The sequence below is a fragment of the Dermochelys coriacea genome, chromosome 8 (assembly GCF_009764565.3).
Source record: "Dermochelys coriacea isolate rDerCor1 chromosome 8, rDerCor1.pri.v4, whole genome shotgun sequence".
Classification (NCBI taxonomy): Eukaryota; Metazoa; Chordata; order Testudines; family Dermochelyidae; genus Dermochelys; species Dermochelys coriacea.
Window position 1 is genome coordinate 49921704 of NC_050075.1, and position 26177 is coordinate 49947880.

General features: G+C 45.0%; 1 protein-coding gene across 2 annotated transcripts in view; it reads right to left on the reverse strand.

Moving 5' to 3' along the window:
- The window catches only part of TNR (tenascin R), a 268795-nt gene that overhangs the window by 41089 nt on the left and 201529 nt on the right, over positions 1–26177 (reverse strand). For both annotated transcript variants that reach the window (XM_038412865.2, XM_043520549.1), the window contains 5 exons: positions 19592–20068; positions 13535–13798; positions 11208–11323; positions 7432–7582; positions 1061–1330 (listed from right to left, as the gene is read on the reverse strand). In XM_038412865.2, the coding sequence (XP_038268793.1) occupies positions 1061–1330; positions 7432–7582; positions 11208–11323; positions 13535–13798; positions 19592–20068 (1278 nt within the window). The remainder of the gene's footprint in view (positions 1–1060; positions 1331–7431; positions 7583–11207; positions 11324–13534; positions 13799–19591; positions 20069–26177) is intronic.

Sequence of the window (26177 nt, forward strand, 5' to 3'; positions counted from 1 at the left end):
TGATGTGTGTACATACTATGGGGATGGGGTTGTACTAAAACATAGGTCTGAACTTTGGGAAAATGCAGCTCTGGATCCAGGCGCACAATGTACAGTCATGGAAATTAATTCCTGTACCTTGTTGCATCTTGCAGCAAATCAATATCTCTGGTTTACAAAGCATTATCTTAATGCAACGCTTACTGGGCAAAAATCAGCATAGCTCCACTGACTTCCATAGAACTACACTGATTAATATCAGTTGAGAATCTAAACCATTGTATTACACTGCAGACTTAGGATTTTTTTCTTCTGCCAAATACATATTGCAAATAGGACAGGCAAACAGATTCTGTAGATAGAAAGAGAGACAAGTATATACTGTAAAATTCTGATAGATGGGTATATACTGTAGAGGGAAACATATAGAGATACCATACAGATCTGTCAGAGTAGAAAAATCCTTCACCCAAGAAGTATTTACCCTGATGCTATGCAGAATCAGAGATTATGCATTAAGTCAGAAAGTCACAATACAGTCGGCTTATATCTAAGGTTGTCATAAAACAGGGTCTCCTGGAGCTCAGTGATGTTGGTTCAGCGGTGTGCATACAGGCAGCAGATGGCAGTGGAGAAGTGAGACGTTGTCTGGTCACTGCTCTAGTGAGAGGAGAAGACACTGGGTGTGACCCTGAAGGAAAGAAGCTCTACTCCGGTTACGAGTAGAGGAAGTGCGTTTAGTGTGGCAGCGTCTGTCTGGCAGTCCATTGTATTAAAGCCTGTTGCCTACTCAGTCTGTCAGTCCATGAACTGGCCAGCTAGCTGAGTGTGTCTGAGTCTGTCAGTCAGTGTGTTGGCCTGTTGGGGGGGACAGTCAGGCAGAAGGCCCTGATAAGTCTGTCAGAAAGGGAATCCATCTATTTGTGAGGACAACTGGGTCTCAGCTGTTCGTCACTGATTCAAGTCAATCTGTTAGTCAGTCATCCAGTGAGTTGACCTGTTTGTTGTGTGAGTCTCTCGATGGCTGGCCATGTAGTGGACTAGACTCTAGCCAGATGGCTTTTAAATGCAACCTATGTACCTGTTGTGAAGGTGGTGACAGCAGGGTCGCTCTCGTTGGTCCCTCGGACCCCGGAGATGGAGACTTCATACTGTGAGCCGGGCCTCAGGGCCTGCATTGAGTACTGGCTCAGGGGAGGCTGCAGTCGGAACATGGTCTTCCCCCCTTCCCCATTCATGAGGCCATACTTCAGGAGGATGTAGTCTACTTTAGCTCGGGGTGGGGTCCACTCCACGAAGGCCACCGTGTCCGAGACATCTCGCACCAGGATTTGGGTTGGCCCATCAATTACTGGACACCAAAGAAGCATGTTAGTTGTGGGAGTTAAACACAGACAGAAAATATGTAAATTGCATGGCATCCGGCCCTGGGGAAAGAGAGGGCTCAGTCTTGCTACATCTGATATTTGAAGTGGCCCATCACCACTTTAACTTAGTATCCAGGCAATAGCAGGAGGAAAAGAACTAATGTGAGTTGTGACCCAAGATCCCAGCTCAGGGTCCATGGATTAGAGATAGGCTATGCCATGCTGGTTAGATGAGTTGTTTGTGGCTGCCAAGCAATAGGATGTAGGGGAAGGGGTCTGTTAAAGGGTGGATGGATCTGAATAGATTCTTGGGTTTGGTTCAGGTTTAGGGTGTTCATGGGAACCTTCTTCCATTTGCCAAGATTCATATGGAGTGGGACTACACCAAGAAGATTAAGCCATTCATCACAGATTCCAAGGCCAGAAGGGACCATTGTGATCATCTAGTCTGGCCTCCTGTATAGCATAGGCCAGAGAACTTCCCTGAATCAATTCTTGTCTGAACTAAAGCAAATCTTTTAGAAAAACATCCTAACTTGATTTAAAAATTTCCACAGATGGAGAGCCCACCACAACTCCCAGTAAGTTGTTCCAAATCTTAATTGCCCTCACTGTTAAAAAATTGTGCCTCATTTCTAGTCTGAATTTGTCTAGCTTCAACATCTAGCCATTCTATCTTGTTGTACCTTTTTCTGCTAGACTGAAGAGTTCTGTTCCCCATGTCAGTTATTATACACCAGGGATCTCAAACTCAAATCACCACAAGGGTCACATGAGGACTAGTACATTGGCCCAAGGGCCGCATCACTGACAACCCCCCCCTCCGCTGCCACCGGCCCTGCCCCCACTCCACCCCTTCCATGAGTCCCCACCCCATTCCAGCCCCTTCCCCAAAGCCCCACCCCAACTCCACCCCATCCCAGCCTCTCTTCCAGACCCTTCCCCAAATCCCCACCTCTTCTCCGCCTCCTCCCCTGAGTGCACTACTACCCACTCCTCCCCCCCTCTCTTCTGGAGCATGCTAAGCACCGCCAAACAGCTGTTTGGCAGCGGGAAGCACCTGGAGGTAGGCAGAGGAATGGGGACGCAGTGCGCTGGCTGGGGGGAAGGGGGAGGGTGAGGGGAGCTTGGCGGCCGCAGGAAATAACTCAGGGCAGGGAGCTTGGCGGGCCACAGCAAATAACTACGTGGGCTGCCTGCGGGCTGCATATTTGAGACCCCTGTTATAGACTGTAATCAAGTCACCCCTTAACCTTCTCTTTGTTAAACTAAACAGATTCAATGCCTGTGGAGTCTTTCACTATAAGGCATGTTTTCTAGACCTCTAATCATCCTCATGGCTCTTCTCTGAACCTTCTTCAATTTATCAGCATCCTTCTTGAATTGTAAACTCAAGAACTGGACAGTGTTCCAGCAGTGGTCACACCAGTGCCAAATACAGAGAAAATATCATCTCCCTAACTCCTATCAATATTCCCCGTTTCTACATCCAAGGATCATATTAGCCCCTTTGGCCAACAGCATTGCATGGGAAGCTCATGTTCTGCTGATTATCCACCATCACCACCAAGTTCTTTTCAGAGTTGCTGCTTTCCAGGATAGAGTCCCCCATTCTGTAAGTAAAGCCTGCATTATTTATTCTTAGACGTATGACCTTACATTTGGTCATATTAAAATGTATATTGTTTGAGATCCAAATCGCTCTGTATCAATGACCTCTTCTCTTCATTATTTACTACTTCCCCTATCTTTGTGTCATCTGTAACCTTTACCAGTGATGACTTTATGTTTTCTTCCAGGTCTTTGATAAAAATGTTAAATAGCCTAGGGCCAAGAACTGATCCCTGCAGGACCCTTCTAGAAACATCCAGGCTTAATGATAATTCCCCATTTACAATTACATTTTGACATGTCAGCCAATTTTTAATAAACTGTGGATTTCCAGTGTGCTGAAAATATGAGAAGAGTTGAGAAAACAACTAGCACTTTCAAGAAACTTTTCAAAACTTGACATTAGTTACAATATCCCAGAAGTTCTACCCATCCTTTACAAAAGAGAGAGGAATTGTAGCCAGATCTCTAGATCTTGGAATAATTGCGCTCGGACTCACAAGAAAGAAGCAATACCCCTTGGGATTTCCATTGCTCCCTGTTTGATCTGGAAATCCCACAAAGTTGTGTTGACATTTCTACTTCCTCTCTTAGAAGAAATCCAGAAGTGCAGGGACCACAAGGAAATAAAAAATAAGCTAAAGAAAAAAGTTACATGGTGAAAAGTTTGGGTTCAAATTCTGGGTTGATGCTGTTTGATTCTAACTGCTTCGCCTGTCTGTAGGTATTGTAGTGACACACAATCTGTCAAGCATCGGTGTATTAGTCATGTGCTGTAGCAGCATTAACATGCAGCGCCTGCTGCACAGCCAGTTCTGAGACTTATTTTCTACCTGGGGACCTGAGATCTATAATCCAGGTTCATATTGTCTGGGGGGCTTGCTTGCTTGTTTTACTAGTGACAGCCTAAATTCTATTCTGTAACCAGTACTAAATGCCCTGGTCTTGTAAACCAGGGTTTAGGTAGTGCAAAGCAAAAATGTTATTTTTTTAAAGTGCATTTTGTATGTTGGACAGGTTTCATTGCCTAATAAACATATACTGAATATCTATATCTCCAGAGGGGCTGAGGTGTTGGGGTGGTCTAAGAGATTTCTAAACACACAGTTATTCTGAAATAGCTCTTCCTGATTAACTCCAGATGTGGATGCTCTTATTCCAGAATAGAGAACCTTATTCCAGATTAGTTTAGTGGATTAAGATTGTAGGTGTTGTATTACTGGAGCATGAATACAATGCCTACAAGTCCTGCATGGTTTGCTGCTCAGGTGGCTAGACTAATTGCTAAAAAAAATCACGAGTTTTCAGCTGCGGAAACTGTTGTTGCTACTGCAGAAAATGCTGAGCTTGCATTTTTGGCTTGGATTTTCAAAGCTGCCTAAGGGATTAGGTTCCCCAACTTCAATGAAATTCAGTGGGATCTGGGCACCTATTTCCCTTATGCACCTTTGAAAATACCAGCCTCCGTGTGAACATTTAACATGGGAGTGTTAATGGAATGTAACCCGAACAGCAGTCTGTCCCGAATCTGGTGAATTCCTTGTGACCAGAGCTGGGCAAAACTTCAGTGAAGAAAGTTTAAACTCATCGGCAAAGGTGTAGGGGTTCCAGCCCCACCAACTGGGGTCTCTCAAGGGTTGGTGTGCCTGGACTGCACAATGGCTTTGGGTGAAAATCCTGTTTCTGCTCAAAACAAGAAAAGTTTTGGCTGTTTCAGCTGATCTTCACACTGAGATTTTGGGTTCATTACAACTTAAAATCAAACGGATCTGGTTCTACCCTCCCATAACCAAAACAGAACAGAAAGGCTTGCATTAGAGATGGTGAACCAAATCTCCAGATTAAAAAATCTCTGGAGCTTTAGGAACAGTCATATCCAGATCCAGATCCAGACTCTGTGCCTGACTCCTCTCTGTATAATGGGCCAAGCCAAACCAATCCCCCAGATTTAAACCCCCACATGCTGGGAAAGCTGGGATCCAGCAGCTTGAACTCATCTCTTTGCAGTTGGAGCCTATCAAGAACCACACATTGTTGAGTTAGAGGCGAGGATCGTGGGGTGAAATTCTATGACTTGTGTTTTGCAGGAGGTCAGGCTAGATGATTGCAATGATCCCTTCTGGCCAGAAAATTTATGAATCTTTAATCTACTTTGCACAATCCCTTATGAACTGAAAGCACTGTGAGTTTGAGGCTGCTCTATGTGCAATAGCTGCACTAGTTAGGGGAATGGAAACATTTAGTCATGACCAGTAGGTGTCTCTGTTAAGCCACATTATGCAAGCACCTGCTAAACAAAGCAATAGGAAAGGATTTGTTTGTTTGTTTGCGGAGATCAGGTAGACTAACATCTGCAGCAAGATGATAGATTCTCCTCTAATGTTAGAAAGACCCTCCTGTGCTGACTGTAGAGACCTCTCCATTATATTGTGCTTTTTAGGATAATTTTCCTAGGAGCCCTTCAGTCTCCAGCTCCATTAAAGCCCTAATTAGCAACCTCATGAGAACACATCTCTATGTAACCTTCACAGAGCTGTTTAAATATGTGTTCCTGTTTGTAAATGGTGTGGCTGGAGGGAGCTATCTGACTGTCTTGCAAGGATTCGGAATGAGAACTTAGATATGTGCTTTGCCCAGTGTTACCTTTGACTCAACAATGAAAGGGTTAATTAGTTCCTGGTGTACACACCTGGAGACTCTAATCTGACTGTCTGCGGGGAAAAGTGATGGGCTTGTGGCTATCATAAAAAATTGGTTCTGAAGAGACCTGAGTCCATCAGTGTGAAGCTGGGAATGATGATTATCTGTTCTGTTCATTTCCTCTGGGGCACGCACCTGGCATTGGCCACTGTTGGAAGACAAGATAGTGGGCTAGATGGACCTTTGGTCTGACCCAGTATGGCTGTTCTTACGTTCTTGAGAGCCCTCAGCACCTCCCAGGATTTGGACCTTAACCTGTTATCTGGGTGTGCTGGGGGACTACATTGGTACAAGCGCTTTTGTGGAACTGGGAACACTCAGTCTCCAACTTCAGAAATGTGCCTAATGTGAGATCATTAGAGGTGGGAAATTTACTTGGATAGAAAAATAATTGATCTGAGCCTTCACTTAGAACCCAAACTGGTCCTTGTTTGAGCTCAGTTATTGTTTCTCCATGCTTTCCCTGCACGAGCATCAGGTCAGGAGTGGTGGGAATTGTATCTATCTCGGGGCAGATAGCTACCCCAGTCTGTAAATTTGTTCCTAGATGAGTCCTGGAGCTTTGAGCCCAGGAACTACAATTCCCAGGATGTACTGGGGAGTGTGGGGGAGAGAGGAGAAGGAATGGAAGCACGTGAGCTATATGCAACGATGAGAGGAATTAATTTTCCCTTTGCTATTATCAAGCTCACTGAATCTTCCTCAGAGGGGTTTAGGTACAAAAGAAGTATCAAAATACTGTGAGAAGGGCTGTTCTTGTGGTGCTTCTGCACCCAGTTTGCAGCCCAGCTGGAATTAGATCGTTCAGATAAGCCCCCAGATTTCAGGGCGTTTGTTTAACCCAAATCACCATTCAGTTTAGAAGTGCATCTGTCTCTAGTCTGTCTTTGAGACTGAAATTGTGCAGCTCAGTCAGGTGTTATGAGCATAACTGGGCCTGTGCCACAGAATTTGCATATGTGTCTGACTTTCCCCCAAGCTCAAAGTGAGAGGATTTGGTTCTGATGTTCCAGTCCAGAGCTGTCTCTAATTATTTCTTTCCTTGCAGAAATGATGTAGACCAAAGTAATCCCTGGTGTAAGTCAATGGTGTTACTCAAAGGATGAATTTGCCCTCTGAGTTTATCAAGCAGAGAGTAAATACAGTGTTGCAAGTTACCCTCGATAAAGAACCCTCAGAACCCTCACCTGACCCTCCAAGCAAACCCAAACCTTCGTCTTTTCAGGGGTTAAAAATATTTCAGTTTTAAGCCAATGGAGCTACACTGATTTACACCAGCTGGGGATTTGGCCCATTGTTTGAATGTATTGTTGGTGAAAGGTGCATGAACAAAACCCTGGAGACTGGATTCTTCTTGTAACCCAGGGAACTAGTACAACGTTGGCAGCAGAAATGTAAACTACCCCACATCCATCCATCAATGTGCCCTGCCATGGTGGGACCATCTCTAACTGTGAGAGGGGAGTTCAGTCTCCAGGGCTATTCATTCCTTGGGTCCTCTGCTGAAACTGCCAATTAATGCCAACTGTGGTGGTGTTTTCTGTGATATGAACGCACATCTGCTGGGATCTGTATTGAGACCAGCACCTCATTTCACTTAGCCCAAATGATCCCCACCATTTGGTGATACCAGCCTTCAGCCTCTGCTGAACTGAATTATATCTGACCTGCTGACCTGGAGGTGAAAGGACAGCTATACAACACTGGGACCATGCCCTGTTCTGGGTCTGGAAAGACAGAGCATGCCTGGGGGCTAAAGGATGGAGTCACTCACAGGTGGAGATGCTGTCGGAGGTAGGGGGGCTCCTGGCTTGCTCCTTGAGGGCTACCACATTGACGATGTATTCTTCCCCAGGCTTCAGTCCTGTCTGGTTGAAGGTGGTGACACTGCTAGGAAGCTGTGCGATGACGCCACCTTCATTGTTCTAGGGAGATTAAAAAAGAAATCTGCACAAAAAGTTGGGGAGGGGGGAGTCTGGAACTGGTAACGTATTAAAAGGATGCAGCAGTAGTTGAAGATAATGAGATGCCAGGTCAACTTGGCCCCAAATATAGAGCATCACTGGGGATAATATACCCACCTGGGGAAAACCTACATACTCTCTGCATGTCTATTTCATAAGTGACCCTTATTCACCGTGGTGAGATCTTACTCATTCAATTATTCCCATTGTTTACAATGGGCCTGCAGGTCTGGTGAAGTGCTCATAAATGTGCATAAGGGCTGTACAGTCTGTCCAAAAGATATTACATGCCTCAGGATGCATCGACTCTTTTGCCAAGGATCCCAAAACCCCCTCACAGCCAGCAGTGGCTCACAGAGTCAGATGCATCTCATGCCGTTCACCCCTCATTTGTTGCTTCCAGATGGCTGGTAGGCAGACAACATTTTTCTCAATCCCTGTTTTTAACTAGTGTGTGTGTTCAAGCTGGTAGAGCGACTCCACATGAGAACAGTCAGTGAAAAAGGTCCGGGATTCATTCCTCTCTCTTTGTGGCACTTCTCGGCTGCCAGGAGTATCTTGTGGTTTATATATAGCTATGAAACTGCAAGGCCTTTGTTTTTGGCACACAATACTTTTGAAGTATCTCTATTAAGTCTTTAAACTCCATGAATTTCCTCTGGAAAACGTAAGTCTTTAAGCAGCTGCAAATGTCACCTTTCCTGCCAGTGTTAGCCAAATGAAACTTTTCTTGTCATTGTCTTCACTAATAACATATTAAGCAAATCTTTGCACATAGTTTTCCATTCACATTCTTCCCTTTTCTCATTAAACTAGAAATCTTCCACTTTGCCCCTAAATTGCCGTTTTAGCTTTTCTAATACTCTTTTCTCTTTTTTAACCTCTTTGTGGCTTTGTCATTTTCTCTGAGTTCTATTGCTTTGCAGAGCTGTTCCCTCTATTGCTGCAAATCTCATTGTGTTTTTTTCCTTTCACACAGAGCCACCATGTATTTGCCATCTGAAATCACTTTTATTTTATATTATGGAGCAACAGCAACAAGAAAGACCAGAATTAAAGTCCCCTTAGATCCCCAGTGCTCTTGTATCTCTGTAGCAGTCTGCAGAGATTGTGAGAACAAACGAGTTGCTGTCTCACACAGAGGTCTTAGAAATATGACGGTACAGTGCACAGAAAGAAATGGTATCCTACTTTCATAGCCCACATAAACCACAGCTTTAACGTCAATGTGATATTATTGCTGTAGCATATATTTACTTTTCACTCTTGATACTGTTTGTTTATTTAATGTTTGCATTTCTTTCCCGAAACAATGAAAATAGCTGGTCAGTTTCATTTTAGTTATAGTCAGTGTCTAGTCACTTTTCACTTTCAGGGTTTTAGAATGGCAGTGCAATGCTGTGATGTTTTGGAGGGAAATATTGTATCTGGAATGTTTTAAAATACTTTGGAAATGTTTCTGTTGGTCTTAGGATTTTAAGAATTTAGTTTTACAAATTTTAAAGTTGGGATACATTTGACCTGAAAAGTTCACTTGAAATTTACAGGTAATGTTTTTAGGCTGAGATTTTCAAAGCTACTGGAGGGACTTGCCTGCCTTTATTAATCACACACCGCAGCGTGATTAAAAGCTATATTTTTATTTCTCCTATCATGTAGTGCACCACTGTTTATAAAATTCAGGTGCCTCGCAAACTTTTTCTACTGTACGTGTCCTGTTCCATTCCAAGGTGTTACTTAATTGTTCCTGTACCTACTTGGGAAAATTAAACTGTATTTGTGTAATGGGGATTAAGGTCTAACAGGAAAATGGTGGCCAGTGGTTTGTCTTTCTTGTGCAGGCCGAAATAAAAATGTCACAAATTGCATTGCATCGTGACATGATTATGCTTGTGGCTCCACCTCACAATGTCAAGTTAAGGCAGGACTACTTGTGACATTGAGTCTGGATGCATTGTGACCCTGCACTGTCATGCCTGAGACAAACAAGGGACTATTTCCTGGGGACATGGGACAGAGCCATGAACATTAGGACTATGCAGTGACTCTAGGGCAGGATGGTGATCTTCACAAAGAAATCAGGTGAGACAGCCAAGTGCACTTCTGAGACTCCGCTTCCCCATCTTGAAATGGATATCAAGCATTTGTGCATTTGTGTCAATCCTTATGTTGTGAGGATTGATTCACTAGTGTTTGTAAAATGTTTTAAAGATGTGCTAGTTTAGTTCACTTATGGCTCTGGTAGTGCTTCCTTTAGAATTTCTTATTTTTTAGTGGCTTATCCTAATTTTGAATGAAAATTACCTCTGGGCTTATAAATGCAATACATGAACTGCAATTCATAAGAGAATTTTGCTTTTGTGTATGTGTGTGTATACACATACACAATTCCAAAAATATCCCTCCAGCCCTTTTGGAAACCAAAGTTAGAAACCAAAGTTGTTTTTGTCAATTTCTGCTCATCTGGATTTTGTTTTTGTACTGATTCTGATGGTATGTTTTCATACCTTCAGGGGCCCGTTCTACAGTTCTTTATTTCACAGAACCCTTGTTTACTTTAGTGGGAGTTTTTCCTGAGTCAAGGCAATATAATCGGGCTCTTCATCCACATTTCTTTTATTGTAAGATGTGTAGGATACGTTTGTAGAGAGGTGCCAGATACAAGCTGAGCTGCAGTTCTATACAAGTGGTAAAATAACTGAGAATAAATATTAAATATAGCATCAGTGACAACTTTATTGTTGTTTTGTCTATGCAGATAAAATGTTTGAAATTTAGGGCAACAGTTTCAGCCTTCAACCTTCATTTTTGCAAGCACAAATTGTACCTGTTCTATAATTGTGGTTACAATTTTGCAGCGGAATTATTTGTAATTGTGATTTAGGCTGCTTGGAGTCTGAGAGCTACTAAGTGCTCAATACTTCTGAAAATCAGGCCACATATTTGGGTGGCTAAAAATGGATTTAGGTGCCTAGCTTTAGACACCCAAGCAGGTTCTATAATGGGTTTTTAGAGATGGTGATCAAATGCCTCATCTTCATACTGATAGGTTAGAACAGATGAATCAATTGCTGAATTGTTCAGAAAAGTCTGATCAAAGTCAGGGCAAGAAGGGGGGAGAGAAAGAAAATAGAATGGAGAAGGGACAGAGAGAAAGGTTTGTGAAAGGAGATGGAGGGAGAGAGTAAGGGAAGAGAGCAAGCGGACAGATAGAGGAAGAGAGGGAAGGAGAGCTAGAGGACCCATTTGTTTATATGGTAAATGTAGGATCTTTTTCATGGAATTCCCTCTATAGGAATGCATGTCCTGATACTAGAATCCATGGAAAATAGTGTTCAGTGCAGAGCTGAGATTAATTGATCCAGATTGTGACCTGGTGTTTTAGTGCTTTGTTTTGGCATGGGTGGGCAGGGGGCAGAGTAGGGGTATAATTCAGATGGTGTTTACCCAGCCCTGCATCATGCCCTGTTCTGTATATGTGACTGCTCCTTTAAACAGGGACCTATTATTGTGACTTTGCCACAGAGCTGACTTTGGGTGGCCAGCAGTGGCAGGGAAGAGGCATGGCGGTCCCTGTTGTTGTTACCTTGGGGATGAAGCTGATCTCCCAGCCATCAAAAGAGAAAGAGAAGGGCTCCCACTGCACCTCCACGGTGGTCTCTGTGATCGTCTTGAACTGCAGCCCTTGTGGAGTGGAGAGATCTGGAATGCAGCAATGCGGATCACATTAGCTAGGCTGTGGCTCTGTTCCTGCTTTAATGACACAGCTCCCCACAGCGCGAGGCACAGGACACCCTACATCCCTGACAGCTCTGTTCTCCGTTGACTATGCCCATCTAGGTTAGTCAGGTTGGGTAAACCTGACTGCTAGTGTCAAGGGGGGTGTCATGAAGTAGGTACTGACGGTTGGCAGTTTTCTGTTGGAATGAGTTTCCAGTGGAAAATGCCCTTTTTTCCCCTTCAAAAATCAAACTCTTTTGTGGGAGAAAAGCACTGCTGAAAGTGAAAAAGGGGCAGTTTTAATGCTTTTAATGAGCCATCGTCACACCCAGATAAATTTCTAATAGCACCATGGATATTATCAAGGCCACATGTCTAATATGGCTGTGACAGAGAGGAAGAATGGTCCAGTGGATAGGGTGCTTGCCTGGATTTTGGGAGACCTAGGTTCAGTGTTTTGCTCTGACAGATTCCCCCTGTGACCTTGGCCAAGTCACTTAGTCTCTCTCTGCCTCAGTTCCCCATCTGTACAATGGGAAAATGGAGATAATGCTATCTGTCCTTTCCTAATTCACAGGGCTGCTGTGAGGAGAAACACACTGAAGATTGAGAGGTGCTCAGATACTATATTATTAAGGCCATAGAAGTACCTCAAATAGCTAAAGCTGTGTAAGGAAGGGCCTTATGTAGGAGGTTGAGAGGAGGCAGTGCTTCAGGGGATAAGTTTGGATAAGCTTTTGAGAATTAAGAACATAAGAATGGCCACGGTGGTTCAGACCAATATCTAGCCCAGTATCCTGTCTTCTGACAGTGGCTGATGCCAAATGCTTCAGAGGGAATGAACAGAACAGGGCAATTATTGAGTGACCCATTCCGTCGTCCAGTTCCAGCTTCTGGCAGGTGGAGGTTTAGGGACATCCAGAGCATGGGGTTGCATCCCTGACCATCCTGGCTAATAGTCTTTGATGGACCCGTCCTCCATGAATTGTAGGAGTGTACTCAGAATGAATCTGAACTCCTGACATTCGCTTCTCATTATTCAATCCTAGAGATGGACTGAACCAAAATCATGGACCAGCCGTTGGGGATGTAGATGTGATTTTTTGACGCTCAGGTCCGTCTCTATTATAAAACTGATTTCTTGGAAAATAAATAAGAAAAAGCATCCATGTATCAGGTGCAGCCTTGTATGAGAGAGAGCCTTGTACCCTGTGTGTTTGTGAGGTTAAGGGGAAAACTACATCTAGGGCAATCTTAGACCAGAATTTTAGTCCCTTTTGATGGCATTATATGCTTGATCCAAACCCCACTGAAATCAATGGAAAGACACCCATTGACTTTGATGGGTTTTGGTTCTGTATTAGCAAAGGCATCACTGGCATTCATTCCACAAGAACATTATGTCAATATCAGGCAGCTTTAATTCAGGAAGAGTTCTGTATGGAATTAGCTTTATTTCAGAGATGTTCTGGTGCCACCAAAGCATTATTTTACAAGCAGCAGAGCTGGTTGGAAAATGTCCCTTCCCCCCAAGGAAAATTTTAACTTTTCAGAAAAAAATTGAAAGCTGAACATTTTTAGCTGTAAACTTTCAGTTTTAAAATGGAAAATTTGATTTTGAAATACTATGGTGGTGCCAAAGGGGAATTGTATTTCAAACATGTTGTGTCTCCATTCTCCTCTATGGGCCAAGTTTCTCAGTTGGACTACATCTCCCATGATGCACCACAATCCTCCCATCTTACTGAGCCACCACCCGTGTGCATCCTGGAAGTTGCCAGCCGTGGAACAGCATGAGAGATGCAATGTGGCTAGGGAATCCAGTCCTAGAGGAGAATGGGGGGCATAGGTGTTGTGACAGTATTTCCTAATAGAAATATTTTTGTTTCGCTTTTTGGTTTTCAGGTGTTCAAGTCTTTGACAAAATTGTAAATTTTCTGTGGAAAGTGGATACTTTTTCATGAAAAAAATTAGTTTTGTCAAAAACCCACTTTTCTGTTAAAAACAGTTTTGATGGAAAAATTTCAACCAGTCTTAAACACACACTTTTAAATGATGGCAACCATGTACCAGAAACTGTATTAGACTGGGAAAGCTGTCTATCAGGGTCCACGGGTATATATGAGACTGCTCTTCTTTCTATTACTTCTGGCCAATGGGGATAAAATTGTATGGTGGAAAAGCAATACTTACGGGTAGTCACCTTGATAGTAACGGGGACGCTAAGGATGTCACTGATGACAGCGTAGATGGTGATGTTATATGTTTGGCTCGGCTCCAGCTCCTTGATGGTGACAGCACTCCATTCCCCAGGCACCCGTTGCTGGAGCTGAAGGCCCCCAGGCACCACTGGCTGGTAGGAGATCACATATTCTGTCACTGCCATTGGCCCATCCCATTCCAGGTCAATGGACCTGTCACTGATCCCAGTCACTCGCAGATCCTCGGGTGGGGCAACTAAAGGGAGAGGTGATAGACAGGGAGTGTCAGAGAGTGCATGGCTTATCCATCCTTCATCTCGCTACTTCAGGCATGATGTTCTTCTTGGGCTAGGGACTAGGATCACATTTAGAATTGGTATGAGGTGTGACATGGTCTCTCCTGAACCTTTTCATCCATTCCTTGTAGGAGGCTAGTCAATATTTATCTGTGGTGGGGACAGGGTATTAGGCTGGGAACCTGGAGGCCCCATTCTAATTCCAGTTCTACTTCACCTCTTTGTGCCTCTTTCCTTCCATTCCTTTGTGTCATGACCTCTGGGTCTGCAGGGTTCCTGGAGGTCATCATGCTCCAATCCTCCACCCAGTGGTTTACTGGCATCAGTGCGAACTGGGACTTCTTGAAGCCCAGCTCAGATAGAAGGTGTGATGTTTCACTCCATATTCTTTATGAAAATATGCTTATGATATGAATATGACATAACTGAGATGTACTTTATGCAGGATAGTTCTTGTAAGATATCACTGGAAAGATTATAATTTACTGAATGCAATTATCCAATTTGTATACCTGTATCATTTCTGTATCTGAGTTAGGAATATTGACTATATATCTATATTTCAACTATGCTGCTCTGAGCGATGTCCACTGCTAACACTTCAGGTACAACAATGGAAAAGCCAGACAGGGCTGATGGCCTATCAGCGAGGACAATGGACTGTGAAAAGACATGGCCTTCCTGTGGAGCCTCCATACTGCCACTGACTCATGTGATATTACTGTCAAGAAGGAGTTAAAATTCAGCCAGCAGAAAAGACAGAAACTGCTGAGAAGCAAGGACATAGTTTCTGTCAATACCCCTGATAACTTAGCTCAGCTTATATGGTCAATGCCCGCCCAGTAATTCAGCTCTTAGGTCAGTGCTAATCCTATTAATGCAATTTCCAGTATATGTATTTTCAGATAAACGCTTTTTAACTATATCGTCACTAGGGAGTATTCCTAACTCACTGCCCCATAATGCTGCCCAGCCTCAATCACCCACTGGTTAAATTTTCAAACAAGCACCCTTGTGGTTTCTCCCATGCTGCCCCTCATGCTTGGAGAAGCTCCTGAAAACATCCACAAAGGTACCTCATTATCTTCATTCAAATCCCTCCTTAAAACTCCTTCAACCTGAGGCCCACAAAAAACTTGACAAGAGTTAGGCTACTGGTGTTCTTAGTCCACTGCCGATCATTTTGACCAATATTGTCTTATTGTTTCCTTCTCTGTATCCACCTGTTATCTCTTATTTTATACTTATTGGGAACTCTTTAGTGCAGGCACATTCGTCTTATTCTGTGTTTGCACAGCACCGAGCTATCGTGATACATGGAATTAAAGTTGAGGCAATCAGCTGATGGTGTCATCCTGTTTCTGCTAAGTCTTAAAACCCATCTTGGCAGGGTGAGGACTGATGTCTGAGTGCCACATCAGGGTGTGTAATGCTAGTGATGGGACGAGCAGTCAAACCATGATGGCCCTGGACTCTGAAATTCAGATCTGGATGTGACTATTCCCCCGAGTTTGGGGGTGTTTGGACTCCAGGCTTTGTTTTGACCTATTGCAGAGGTGCAGCCAGCCATAGATCCTGCTCCAAAGCTGAATGTCCTCAAAGTTTGGAGGTACTCATATGCAGGGATTTGCTTTGGGGTCATCTCTCATTATTATCATTAGTAGTGTTGCAGTAGCACCTGGAGCCCTCCTCATGGAGCTGGACCCACTGTGATAGGCCCTGTACAAACACAGACAGTCCCTACCAGGATGAAGGAATTCCTGACCTTGTGCTGGGTTTGCCTTCGAGACAGCTCATTTGCTTGTCATTCAACCACTTTTAATGTAGTAGAATCATAGAATATCAGGGTTGGAAGTGTTGCTTTTCATAGAATCATAGAAATGAAAGTCTGGAAGGAACCTCAAGAGGTTACCAAGTCCAGCCCCCTTTGCTGAGGTAGGACCAAGTCTACCTAGACCATCCCTGACAGGTATTTGTGCCACCTCTTCTTAAAAACCTCCAGTGATGGCAATTCCACAACCTTCTTTGGTAACTTATTCCAGAGTTTAACAACCCATATAGTTAGAACATTTTCCCTAATATCTAATCTGAATATCCCTTGCTGCAGATTAAGTCAATTATTTCTTCTCCAACCTTCAGTGGATGTGGAGAACAACTGCTCACAGCCCTCTTTACAGCAGCCCATAACATATTTGAAGACTGTTATCAGGTCCTGTCTCAGTCTTCTTTTCTCAAGATTAAACATGGCCAGTTTTTTTAATCTTTCCTCACAGGTCAGGTTTTCTGAACTTTTTATTATTTTTGTTGCTCTCCTCTGGACGCTCTCCAGTTTGTCCATATCCTTTCTAAAGTGGGCACCCAGAACTGGATGCAGTACTCCAGCTGAGGCCTCACCAGTGCTGAGTAGAGCCAGACAATTACCTCCGTGTCTTATGAACAACTTCCCTGTTATGGATATTAGCCTTTTTTGCAGTTGTGTCACATTGTTGGGTCATATTCAGTTTGTGATCCACTATAACCTCCAGATCCTTTTCAACAGTACTCCCACCTACCCAGTTATTCCCCATTTTATAGCTGTGTATTTGATTTTTCCTTCCTAAGTGAAGGACTTTGCACTTGTCTTTACTGAATTTCATCTTGTTAAATTCAGACCAATTCGCCAATAGGTCAAGGTCATTTTGAATTCTAATCTTGTCTTCCAAAGTGCTTGCAACCTTTCCTGGCTTGGTGTCATTTGCATATTTCATAAGCATGCTCTCCATTCCATTATTCAAGTCATTAATGAAAATATTGAATACTGCCAGACCCAGAACGGACCCTTGTGGCACTCCATTAGATATGTCCAGTGATGAGCTGCCAAAAGCTGAAGAACTGGTTCCTTCAGTCGCTCTGGGTCTTTGGTGGCACTGAAGGACCCGCCACCGAAGTGCCGCTGAAGACCCGGAGCGACTGAAGGACCCGCTGCTGAAGCGCCGCCGAAGACCCGGAGCGCTGTCGGGTGAGTAAAAATTGCCTAAAGTTAACCATGTGCTTAAGTGTTTTCTTGTTACAGCATTCAAAAGCTTTCTAGTTGCCTCACAGCACACTGTCTGGTTCCTTGTATTCTTTAACAACGGGTTCTAAACCAGCTTCAAAATTTAACAACCGGTTCGCGCAACTGGTGCGAACCGGCTCCAACTCACCACTGGATATGTCCTCCCAGTTTGACAACTAACCATTGATAACTACTGTTTGAATATGGTCTTTCAATCAGTTGCACACCCACCTTATAGTAATTTTATCTAGACCGCATTTCCCTAGTTTGTTTATGAGAATGTTAACTGGAACTGTGCCAAACTCCAGATATATCATGACTACTGCTTCCCCCGTACACTATGCCAGTATCCCTGTCAAAGAAGGAATTTAGATTGGTTTGGCATGATTTGCTTTTGTGAAATTCATGCTGGCTACTGCTTGTAATCCTGTTATCCTCTAGGTGCTTAGAAAAATTGTTTAATAATTTGTTCCAGTATCTTTCCAGATATTAAGGTTAGGCTGAGTGGGTTATAATTCCTGGGGTCCTCTTTGTTCCCCTTTCTAAAGACAGGCACTATGTTTGCCCTTCTCCAGTCCGCTGGGAGTTCTCAAAGATAATCACTAATGATTCAGAGATTGCTTTAGCTAGATCCTTAAGCACCCTAGAATGAATTTTATCTGGCTCTGACGATTTGAACACATTTAACTTTAAATATTCTTGAACCTGATCTTTCCCTATTTTGGCTTGCAGTCCTTCCTTCTTGTTGCTAATATTAATTGTGTTGGACATCTAGCAAAACAGGCATTAAACACCTGAGCTTTTTTGATGTCCTCAGTTATTAGCTCTCCTTCCCCACTAATTATTTTTTGCTTTCAATTGCAGTTAATGAAATAAAAAATAGAGAGGCCACATGTGACTGAGAGGGAAACCTGCCGCCTTTGGAGCTGCATAAAGCTTCTAAAAATAGTCCTAAACTGCATCCAAAACACCCCTTGTTGGGATTTCCACTGGAGGCAGCAGAAGAGGGTCTCTGGGAGGTTAACCACTATTTAAATAACGGCTTTCTCAGCCCTCTTTCACCTCCCCCAGTCCCGCCCAACCCAGTCACGTTATGCAGCATTTTTCCTGTTGATTTGAAAAGCAGCAGTGCAGCTGTTCAGGGGCTAAGTGAAAGGGGGAATTGGGCAGAGAATGGCAGGTATAGGGAATGCAGGTCCAGGAAGCAGGCAGTGCAGAAGCAAGAACAAGGTGGAGGGGAGTGGGGCAGACAGCAGAGCAACAGCGAGGATTGTGGGATGGACAGAGGGAATCTGGAGAAGTTGTTGGTTGCTGGCCAGCACCTGTGTAGCAGCTGCAGCTGTGGTGCCTATATGAGCTGTGCATGGCCAACACGCAATGCTGCTCCTTTTTCAGAGTCCTGGGGAGGAGTGAATAGGTTGAGTCTCTAGGGAGAGGTGCTGAGGAGACAGTGAGTGGCGAGGTTCGCCTATGTAGAAATGCTGCAGCCCTTTCCTTGCTGCTCTGTGACTGATGCACCATTTTAGCTGGGACGAAAGGGTTAAATTGTATCTTGGCAGAGGGGTGCCCAAGCTGCAGGCCCAGTGGGCACTCATTGGGGTGAGCACGTCCTTGTCGTCTGGGACTACGCAGCTGTGGTGCCTAACTGTATGATTTGGGGAGATGGCAGCCGTGGAAGAGAGATCGGCAGTGAGGTGAATGCATATAAACGTGCGAGCGTCACGTGCCCCCAGCCAACATTCACACGCTGCTTTCCTGCTGGGAGATGGGAAACTTATGGATGACAAATATGGCATCTCTTTGGTTGGGATGGAGTCTGCTTCCCTTCCCACCCACTCCCCTCATCCCCTGCAGTGCCAGGCCTGCTATCTGGGTGCTTGGCGTGAAATGCCGAACATAGCTTTTATCCTCGTTCTCAAGTAGACTGGTTAGGAGAAACAAGTGGAGAAGCACTTTAGATAATGACCCAGATGCTCCTGCACAAAAGGCCGAGGGTAGGTGGTTTCCAGACAGATGGTAATAGCCCCAAGAAGGAGCAGCACTTTACCTTGGCCTTATTGGGTGGACTACAGTTGTCATAGCAACAGCCGTTGGTTACACAGTGATCTTCCCCTGTGATGCTGGCAGAAGGTCCCCATGTGAACTATTGCAACAGCTGTCATGGTCCTTCCACTGGTGTCAGCAGGGGTCCTGGGCAGGAAGGCAGTGCAGAATGCTGGGGCCCAGGTCCCTTGCACAGTGCACAGCACGGAGACCCTGGCTGAGTTAGGGAACTGCGACAAGAGCATGATGGTATTTTCTGTTTCCCTCCACCAAATGAATTACTCCGCAGAAATCATCTCCGGAATGTCTGACAGCTTTGTCTGCGTGAAATGGCCCCACGCCTGGGCATGTGTGGGCCTGAGTCTCAGTTACTGTGTTCCTGTTCTCAGGGCAAGGACTGAGGGAGGTGGGCAAGGGGAGCTTAAAGCTCTGCCTGTATGCCAGGCTTGGGAAAGGCCCTGATGTAAGTCAGAGCAACCTCAGGGGTGCTCTAACTTGTGCTTTGCATCCCATGGCTCCCCATGGGCCCCAGGGACCAGAGAACAGCAGTAGTGTTTTGCCTTCCTGCCAAGCCAACCCATCCTGACATGCCCCTGATCCACCCACTTCACAAGCGGGCTGAGAGCAGGGCCTACTCTTGCACCAGCTCTGTGCCTGGTAGGGAGGCCACTCCTACCTGCTGAACAGTCTTGTCCCTTGTAACCTTCCTCACAAGCGCACATCCCCTTCTGGCAGAACCCATGTCCGCTGCAGGCATTCAGGCATCTCAGCTGACCACAGTCTTCCCCCACGTAGCCCTCCTGACAGATGCAGGTGCCATTGGTGCATCTCCCCTTTCCCAAGCAGTCGTCAGGGCACCTCAGCTCGCTGCAGTCTTCCCCTGCATAACCTTCTTCGCAGACGCACTCCCCATCCACGCAGAGGCCTCGAGAGCTACAGTCCATCGGGCAGCGGAGCTCTGAGCAATCGTCCCCACTGTAGTCGTTGTCGCAGATGCACTGGCCTTCTACGCAGATTCCCCGGCTGGAACAGCCCATGGGGCAGTGGGGCTCTGAGCAGTTTTTTCCAGCCCACCCTTCATTGCAGATGCAGCCACAGGACTCCAGGCTAAAGTTACCGTGCCCACTGCAGTGGGGAATGTAATCTAGCTGCCCTGGAATGATCAAAATCAACAAGTCAGCTATCAGTAGGGGCTCTGTGGTGGGGACAGAGGGATCCCCACAATGACTGCAGCCACAGTATGATAATATCCTTCCGATAGTGCTGTAGTTTCACATGGGCATTTGCTGGGGGACATTAATGCTCATAGGAGTAGAAGCCTGATTACACTGTGCATTATTTTCCTGCATAACTCTGCCACTTGCAGAGAAAACGCGTGGGGGAAGGCACACAGGGTCATGTGCCCCCCCAATTTCTGCCAGGGTTTAGATGCCCTGCCATGAACCCCGTGGCATTCCACCTGAACTTTTGTCATGCCTCCCGCCCACTATCAACAGTTATGCGTTGTCTCTATCTGCCAGGACACTTTGGTCTTGACCTGCAGTGCTCCTCTGCTATTCCAGCCGTGGGCTAGTGCTAGTCATGCTGAATTGCCCCCTGTTGAATCGCCCCATGCGGAATTGCCAAGCTGTGAAATGGTTTTTAATGACATGCTTAAAAGGTCCATTTGGAACTAGGACAAGATGCACTTAGGATTATTATATATTCTTTGCAAAATTCCGCTCTCAGTCCAGGTTTGCATTCAAAGGGTTTTGATTTGGCACAAGTTATGCAGGCCTGGACAAGCATTGCTACTGTGGATGACATTGTGAGATACAGAAAAGCTATTTCTAGTGGTTTTTAAGGCCTCTCTGTACCATGTGCAGCTACTAAACCTGCAGGGCTGCAAAACGTTGGACTTTAAGGCCCTAGTCTGCACTGGTGCATGGGTCTGTCAGCACTAAACTTGGTGCAAGATTGGGCCCTAAGTTTGTGGCATTTTTATGTTCAGCAAACCAGTTATTGGCTGAGAACTGAATCTCTAGTCCATCCTGGGCCTTGGGTAAAGGGGAAGAGAGGAAGGATATCCCTGTCAGGCTGATTTAAAACAAAAGGGTATTTGTTTGAAATTCTCAGGGGGCTGGAGAGCATTAGAAGTAGCCTCCAGGGGAGATGGAATAGTGAGCAGAAGGCAGGTGTAGTGATCAAAGGTGAGTGCTAAATGCAACTGTTACACAGCTCTTCAACATGCAGTTACTATGTATCTCTGCAGCATATCACATGATTACTATCTCCTACTGGCCACTGGGATTGGGAAAACCTGACCGTAGAAACATTTTATTGGGCTTCAAAATCCGAATCATTTGTGTTCAAATGTTTTGCACTCTCTCTCTCTGCCTGTGTGCGTGTGTATGCGCGCACGCGCCCTTATTGGAAGATTCAGCTTTCTTCCATCTCACTTCACCCTTCTTAAATTGCATGGTTGTTCCCTGAATGTTCAACATCCTCAAACTGGATGGGTTCTGTGGAAAACATAGTATGTGTTCATGTCATTAAAGACTGTATCATAATGCCTATGCACCAGGGGGCTGAATTTAGGTTGCATGGGCAATCTTAATTCTGGCATTGTCTAATTTTTGCATGCCTGATTTTGCAATTGTAAAGACCTTCTGATGTATTTTTTTAGATGTAATTTCTTAATTCGTTAATCATAAAACCAAACTGAAAAAAAACCTCCAGTAATTCTATAATATGGAACCATATCTACCTCCAGTGTGGGTCATCAGCAGAGTTCTGACCTTTGGATCCACAGCACAGACCTCTACCACATGAGCTAATGGAGTGCCTGATGATGGTAGTAGGCTATTATCTTCTGTGTGAGCCAGCCACCAGAGGGGGATAAGACTCTTAGCTAGGGGGTCTCGACAGCTGTTTGCTGTCAGCAGAAGAATGTAGACTCAGGACACCTGGGTTTGATTCAGATTCTGGAGGGGTTGTCCTAGGTTACAGACCATTCTGACCTTCTGTTCCTACCCAACTCCCCCTCCTCAACTTGGCTCCTATCCCCAGCCCCTCTGCTCCTATGTAACCTCCCAAAGTATCTGCCCCTATATAACTCCAGCTCCTCCCTCTACCCCTCTTCTCTTGTCCAACACCCCCACACCATCAGTTCCTTTCCCCTCTGCTCCTTTTCACCTTCCATCCCCTGGCTCCTGCCCTCTCCCCGCTGTACCTAAATACCTCATATCCTCTTCCCCTCCCTCTGCTCCTGTCTGTTCTGCCCCTGGTTCCTGTCCCTCTCCTTCCCACTCCCTGGCTCCTGCAACACCCTCTATCCTGCTGTCTGTCCACCCCATTGGGCTGCTGGGTGGGGGGAATATGTGCCTATATAAGACAAAGCCCCGAATATTGAGACTTTCCCTATAAAATCAGAACATCTGGTCACCCAAGTGCCAGCAATAGGGAGCCAGGAGAGACAGTCTCCCTGCTCTCAGCTTCTGTGCCTGGCACCACAGCTGAGCCCCTGGGTGGAGGTACAATTGCAGGAAAAGACCTGTGCAGCCCCTGCAGGCCCAGGACACTCAGCTGTTCTGCAGGGATGGCCCATATGCAGTCTGGTTGGCATGTAGGAGCTGTGCAGGGATGGAGCATGCTCAGTGCAGACAGAATTTTTGGAGAGTTTAGCTGCCAGACAAGCTTCTGTTTAGTACATGCAAAATGAGATTTTTTGGAGGCTTATTGTTTGGCTAAATCTGGGCAAATTTTCACAGGGACAGCAAAAGGCACATTCCTGACACCAGGGCAGTCCTGTTACCAAATTTCATGTGCATGGAGGCACTACAGTTTCTCCGTGAGATGGTGCTAAGAATTATTTTACCACGGGCAAAATAATGTATTTTCCCCTAAACTCATTCTTGGAAATGGTTGAACCATTTGACTGAAACTTTTCCAAAATATTCGGCCTGATACAGACACCTGGTGTGGAAAATGTCAACCTGAATGGTTGAAGTTTGGCAAAATTATAAGCAAGTGAAAACAGGGTCTTATAATGGAAAACGTTAGGTAATCTTAATTATAGGTGGTGCTATCACCTCCACCTATCATATATATTGCTGACCAACAAACATAAAAGTGTTAGGTTATAAAGTGTTATAGGATCATTTAGGCTATGCACACATTGGGGTGGTGTTTGGGTGTTTAGACTCTTGTTAAGTTGTCAGTAGATGAGAGAGGATGCTTGAACAGTTGCCAGAAAGTGGAGGATCATTTATGGCACTGGTGGGGTGTAGGGGAATGACTGATTCTTATCTGATTTACACAGGTGTTAATCAGAGTAACTCGACTGAATTTAAAGAAGTTACTCCACATCTCCCTGGTGTAGCTGAGATTGGCCTGGAGATTCCATAGAGTGATAAATATTTTGTAACTTCATTTGCATACATTGTAAATAACCCAAATAGATCTACAACTATTTTTACAACTAACTCCTTTCATGTTTTATCTCTTGAATTTTATTACTTGATTTTAACAGTGATTATTCAGCACATCAGTTTAATGGTGGAATAGTTTACATTTTATTTTTACCTAATGCAGTTATTAATATGAATGTTTGGATAAAGGGTTTGGTGCCAGACCTTCAGCTGGTATAATTTGGAATCGCTTGCTTTGAACTGGGGCAGATTTACACCAGCTACTGATCTGACCCATACACATTTCTGTGTGTGTTGCTTTGTTCTCTCTGTATGACGATGATGTGTGCATATAATCCCCCCTCACACACATAGATCATGAGCCTAATTCTCCTATTATCTATTAATATAACTTTGTTGGCTTCAGTGTCATTACTCCTGATTTACATTGCTGTGTGACTAAGAGCAGGGTTAGGCCCAGTGTAATTATATATTATGCCAATTACAAAATAACAAGTTAAAAAGGGAGAAGACATGGGGGAGCAAAGTTTGGGGTTTTTTGATTGTAGCCAATTCCTGTCTTCCCCCTACACTGGACAGTAGTTTTCTGCACCTGGGATAGGGCTTTGGATACCTTCCGTACGTTGACATTTTCTCCCTTTGAGGAGTTCTCATACGCCCCATTAGAGCGTTCATTTTCTACACTTCACCATTTAGAGACCTGGATGCATGCTGTTAAGGAGTCAAGCAGAAACTCTTTGAGAAAACATCCCGTTTTTTATGAAGCTCCCTCCGATGTAAAAAATGATCTTGGCTCTGGTTCCTCACTCGGTTGAAATTCATTGTATCAATTCCCCCCCCCCTTCGTAACCCATTTCCTTACAGCAACCCGCTATTTCCTTGGTTTTGAAGAACTGCCTTGTAGAGATGATGAACTGAACTGTGTCTTTTGAAACAGTAACCGTAATGAAAGGGTTATAGAAAGCTTCACAAAGCTTGCGCATTATTATTCAGATGGAATACTTTGATGATAGGTTTGTGCCTTCATTATAAAAGGGTTTGTTTGTCTTTCATGGCAGCTAAAGTTATCTCCTGATTTTTTTTTAACTGTGAATTTCATATCCACTCAGTCCTTCTAGGGAGAGGATAGAGAACTCATTTATTGCTGACTCCTGCGGTGCTGTATTGTGTGAAGGGACTATTTAGGAAATCAGTAGATTTTCTCTTCTACCGATCCCATGAAAAGTTACAGAACTGGCCTAATGATTGCTAAGGAGCAGGGGGTATAAAAGATGGACTTGCTGCCTCGTCACCTTGCTAGCATCATGCAGTTGTTTTTTAACCTGGCTTTAGCTGTGGTTATGAATACGTTACTGGTGAAAGGACTTGAGCTGCAATGATATCATAAAATGGTTGCTCTTGGCGGGAATCTCTGTGGATTAATCTTGCTGTTCAGTTCAGTTCCTGTTTACCTGTAGCTCTTTAGAATGCTCACAACTTGCTGGTGATACATGGGAAAAGGCCCTGGTAGTTCAGTGTAGAGAGTTAAGGCCAGATTGTGACTTGGATTGCATGCCCATATCGGGGATTAAGCATCCCACTTCCCCCCACTTCCCAACCTTGGGTCTGGGATGCATTGTTCTAGGAAGGGAGCAAGCTGGCACGGGTAGGCATGGAGTGGTGAGGAAGGAGCAGGGCCTTGACCCTATCTTCCCAATTGCTGAGCAGAGCCAGGGCAGGGGGTGTTGTACCTCAATGTAGGTATAGGTTAGTAGCAAAAAGCCACTCCCTCGCCATGAACAAGGAGGAAGCAGGGAAGGAATTGTGACTCGGGGTGTGTTTTGGGGTCACAATGCCTTCTGGGGCTACTTCAGGGCTGCTGAAACTTAGACACCACTCCAGTGCCTAAAAGTCAAATCTAGGCCTTAATTTTTCCTCTTATGCTAACAGAAGCTAATTTCTCTAGGCTAGGCACAGTTTATTGAAGGAGCCTGAGGACACTTGGGATGGAGTGAGTAAAGGGACTGGACTCCCATCTCTTCCCAGAAGAGGAAAGTCTTTCTAGGCCAGCAGGGAGAGGTACGTTGGTAGAAGGTTGTAGGTCTTGGTCAGGGTACTGGGCCATTTGTGGAGCAGTCGGGGAAAGACCAAGATGCAAAGAGCAATGAAGTTCAGCTCTCTTCTCACCTGAGCAGACAGTGTTTCCTCTGGGTCACTGCTGAATATACTGAAGAGCTTAGAGAAAGCTCAACACTTAATAACCACAGAGTGAGGGCCAGATTCAGTGATGATGTACGTGGCTGGGTAAGTCACATGTAGGATCTAAACTGGTCAGCAAATGGGCTCAAGTGACAAAGTAGTGTCTGGTAACTTGCACCAATCCAGCAGTCAGCATGAGTGTCCACAATAGGTGTGAGCGTATCCTACACCAGTTCAATTTCTTGTGGGGAACAAAATCAGCTCTTGGTAAGTGGGCCCAGTTCCATTCTGTTACATGCGAGTAAATCAGCAGGCATTCCACTGAAGCCAATAGCAGTTGCATCCCCTTACACCCTACAGCAGTGGTGGGCAACCTATGGCCCACAGGCTGCACACAGCCTGTCAGGGTAATCCGCTGGCAGGCCGCCAGACAGTTTGTTTACATTTGCATGGCTGCCCACAGCTCCCACTGGCCGCTGTTTGCTGTTCCTGGCCCATGGGAGCTGTGGGAAGTGGCGGCCAGCACGTCCCTGTGGCCTGCTGCTTCCTGCAGCTCCCATTGGCTGGGAACGGCGAACGGTGGCCATTGGGAGCTACAGGTGGACGTGCAAATGTAAACAAACTGTCTGGTGGCCTGCCAGCGGATTATCCTGATGTGCCATGTGTGGCCTGCAG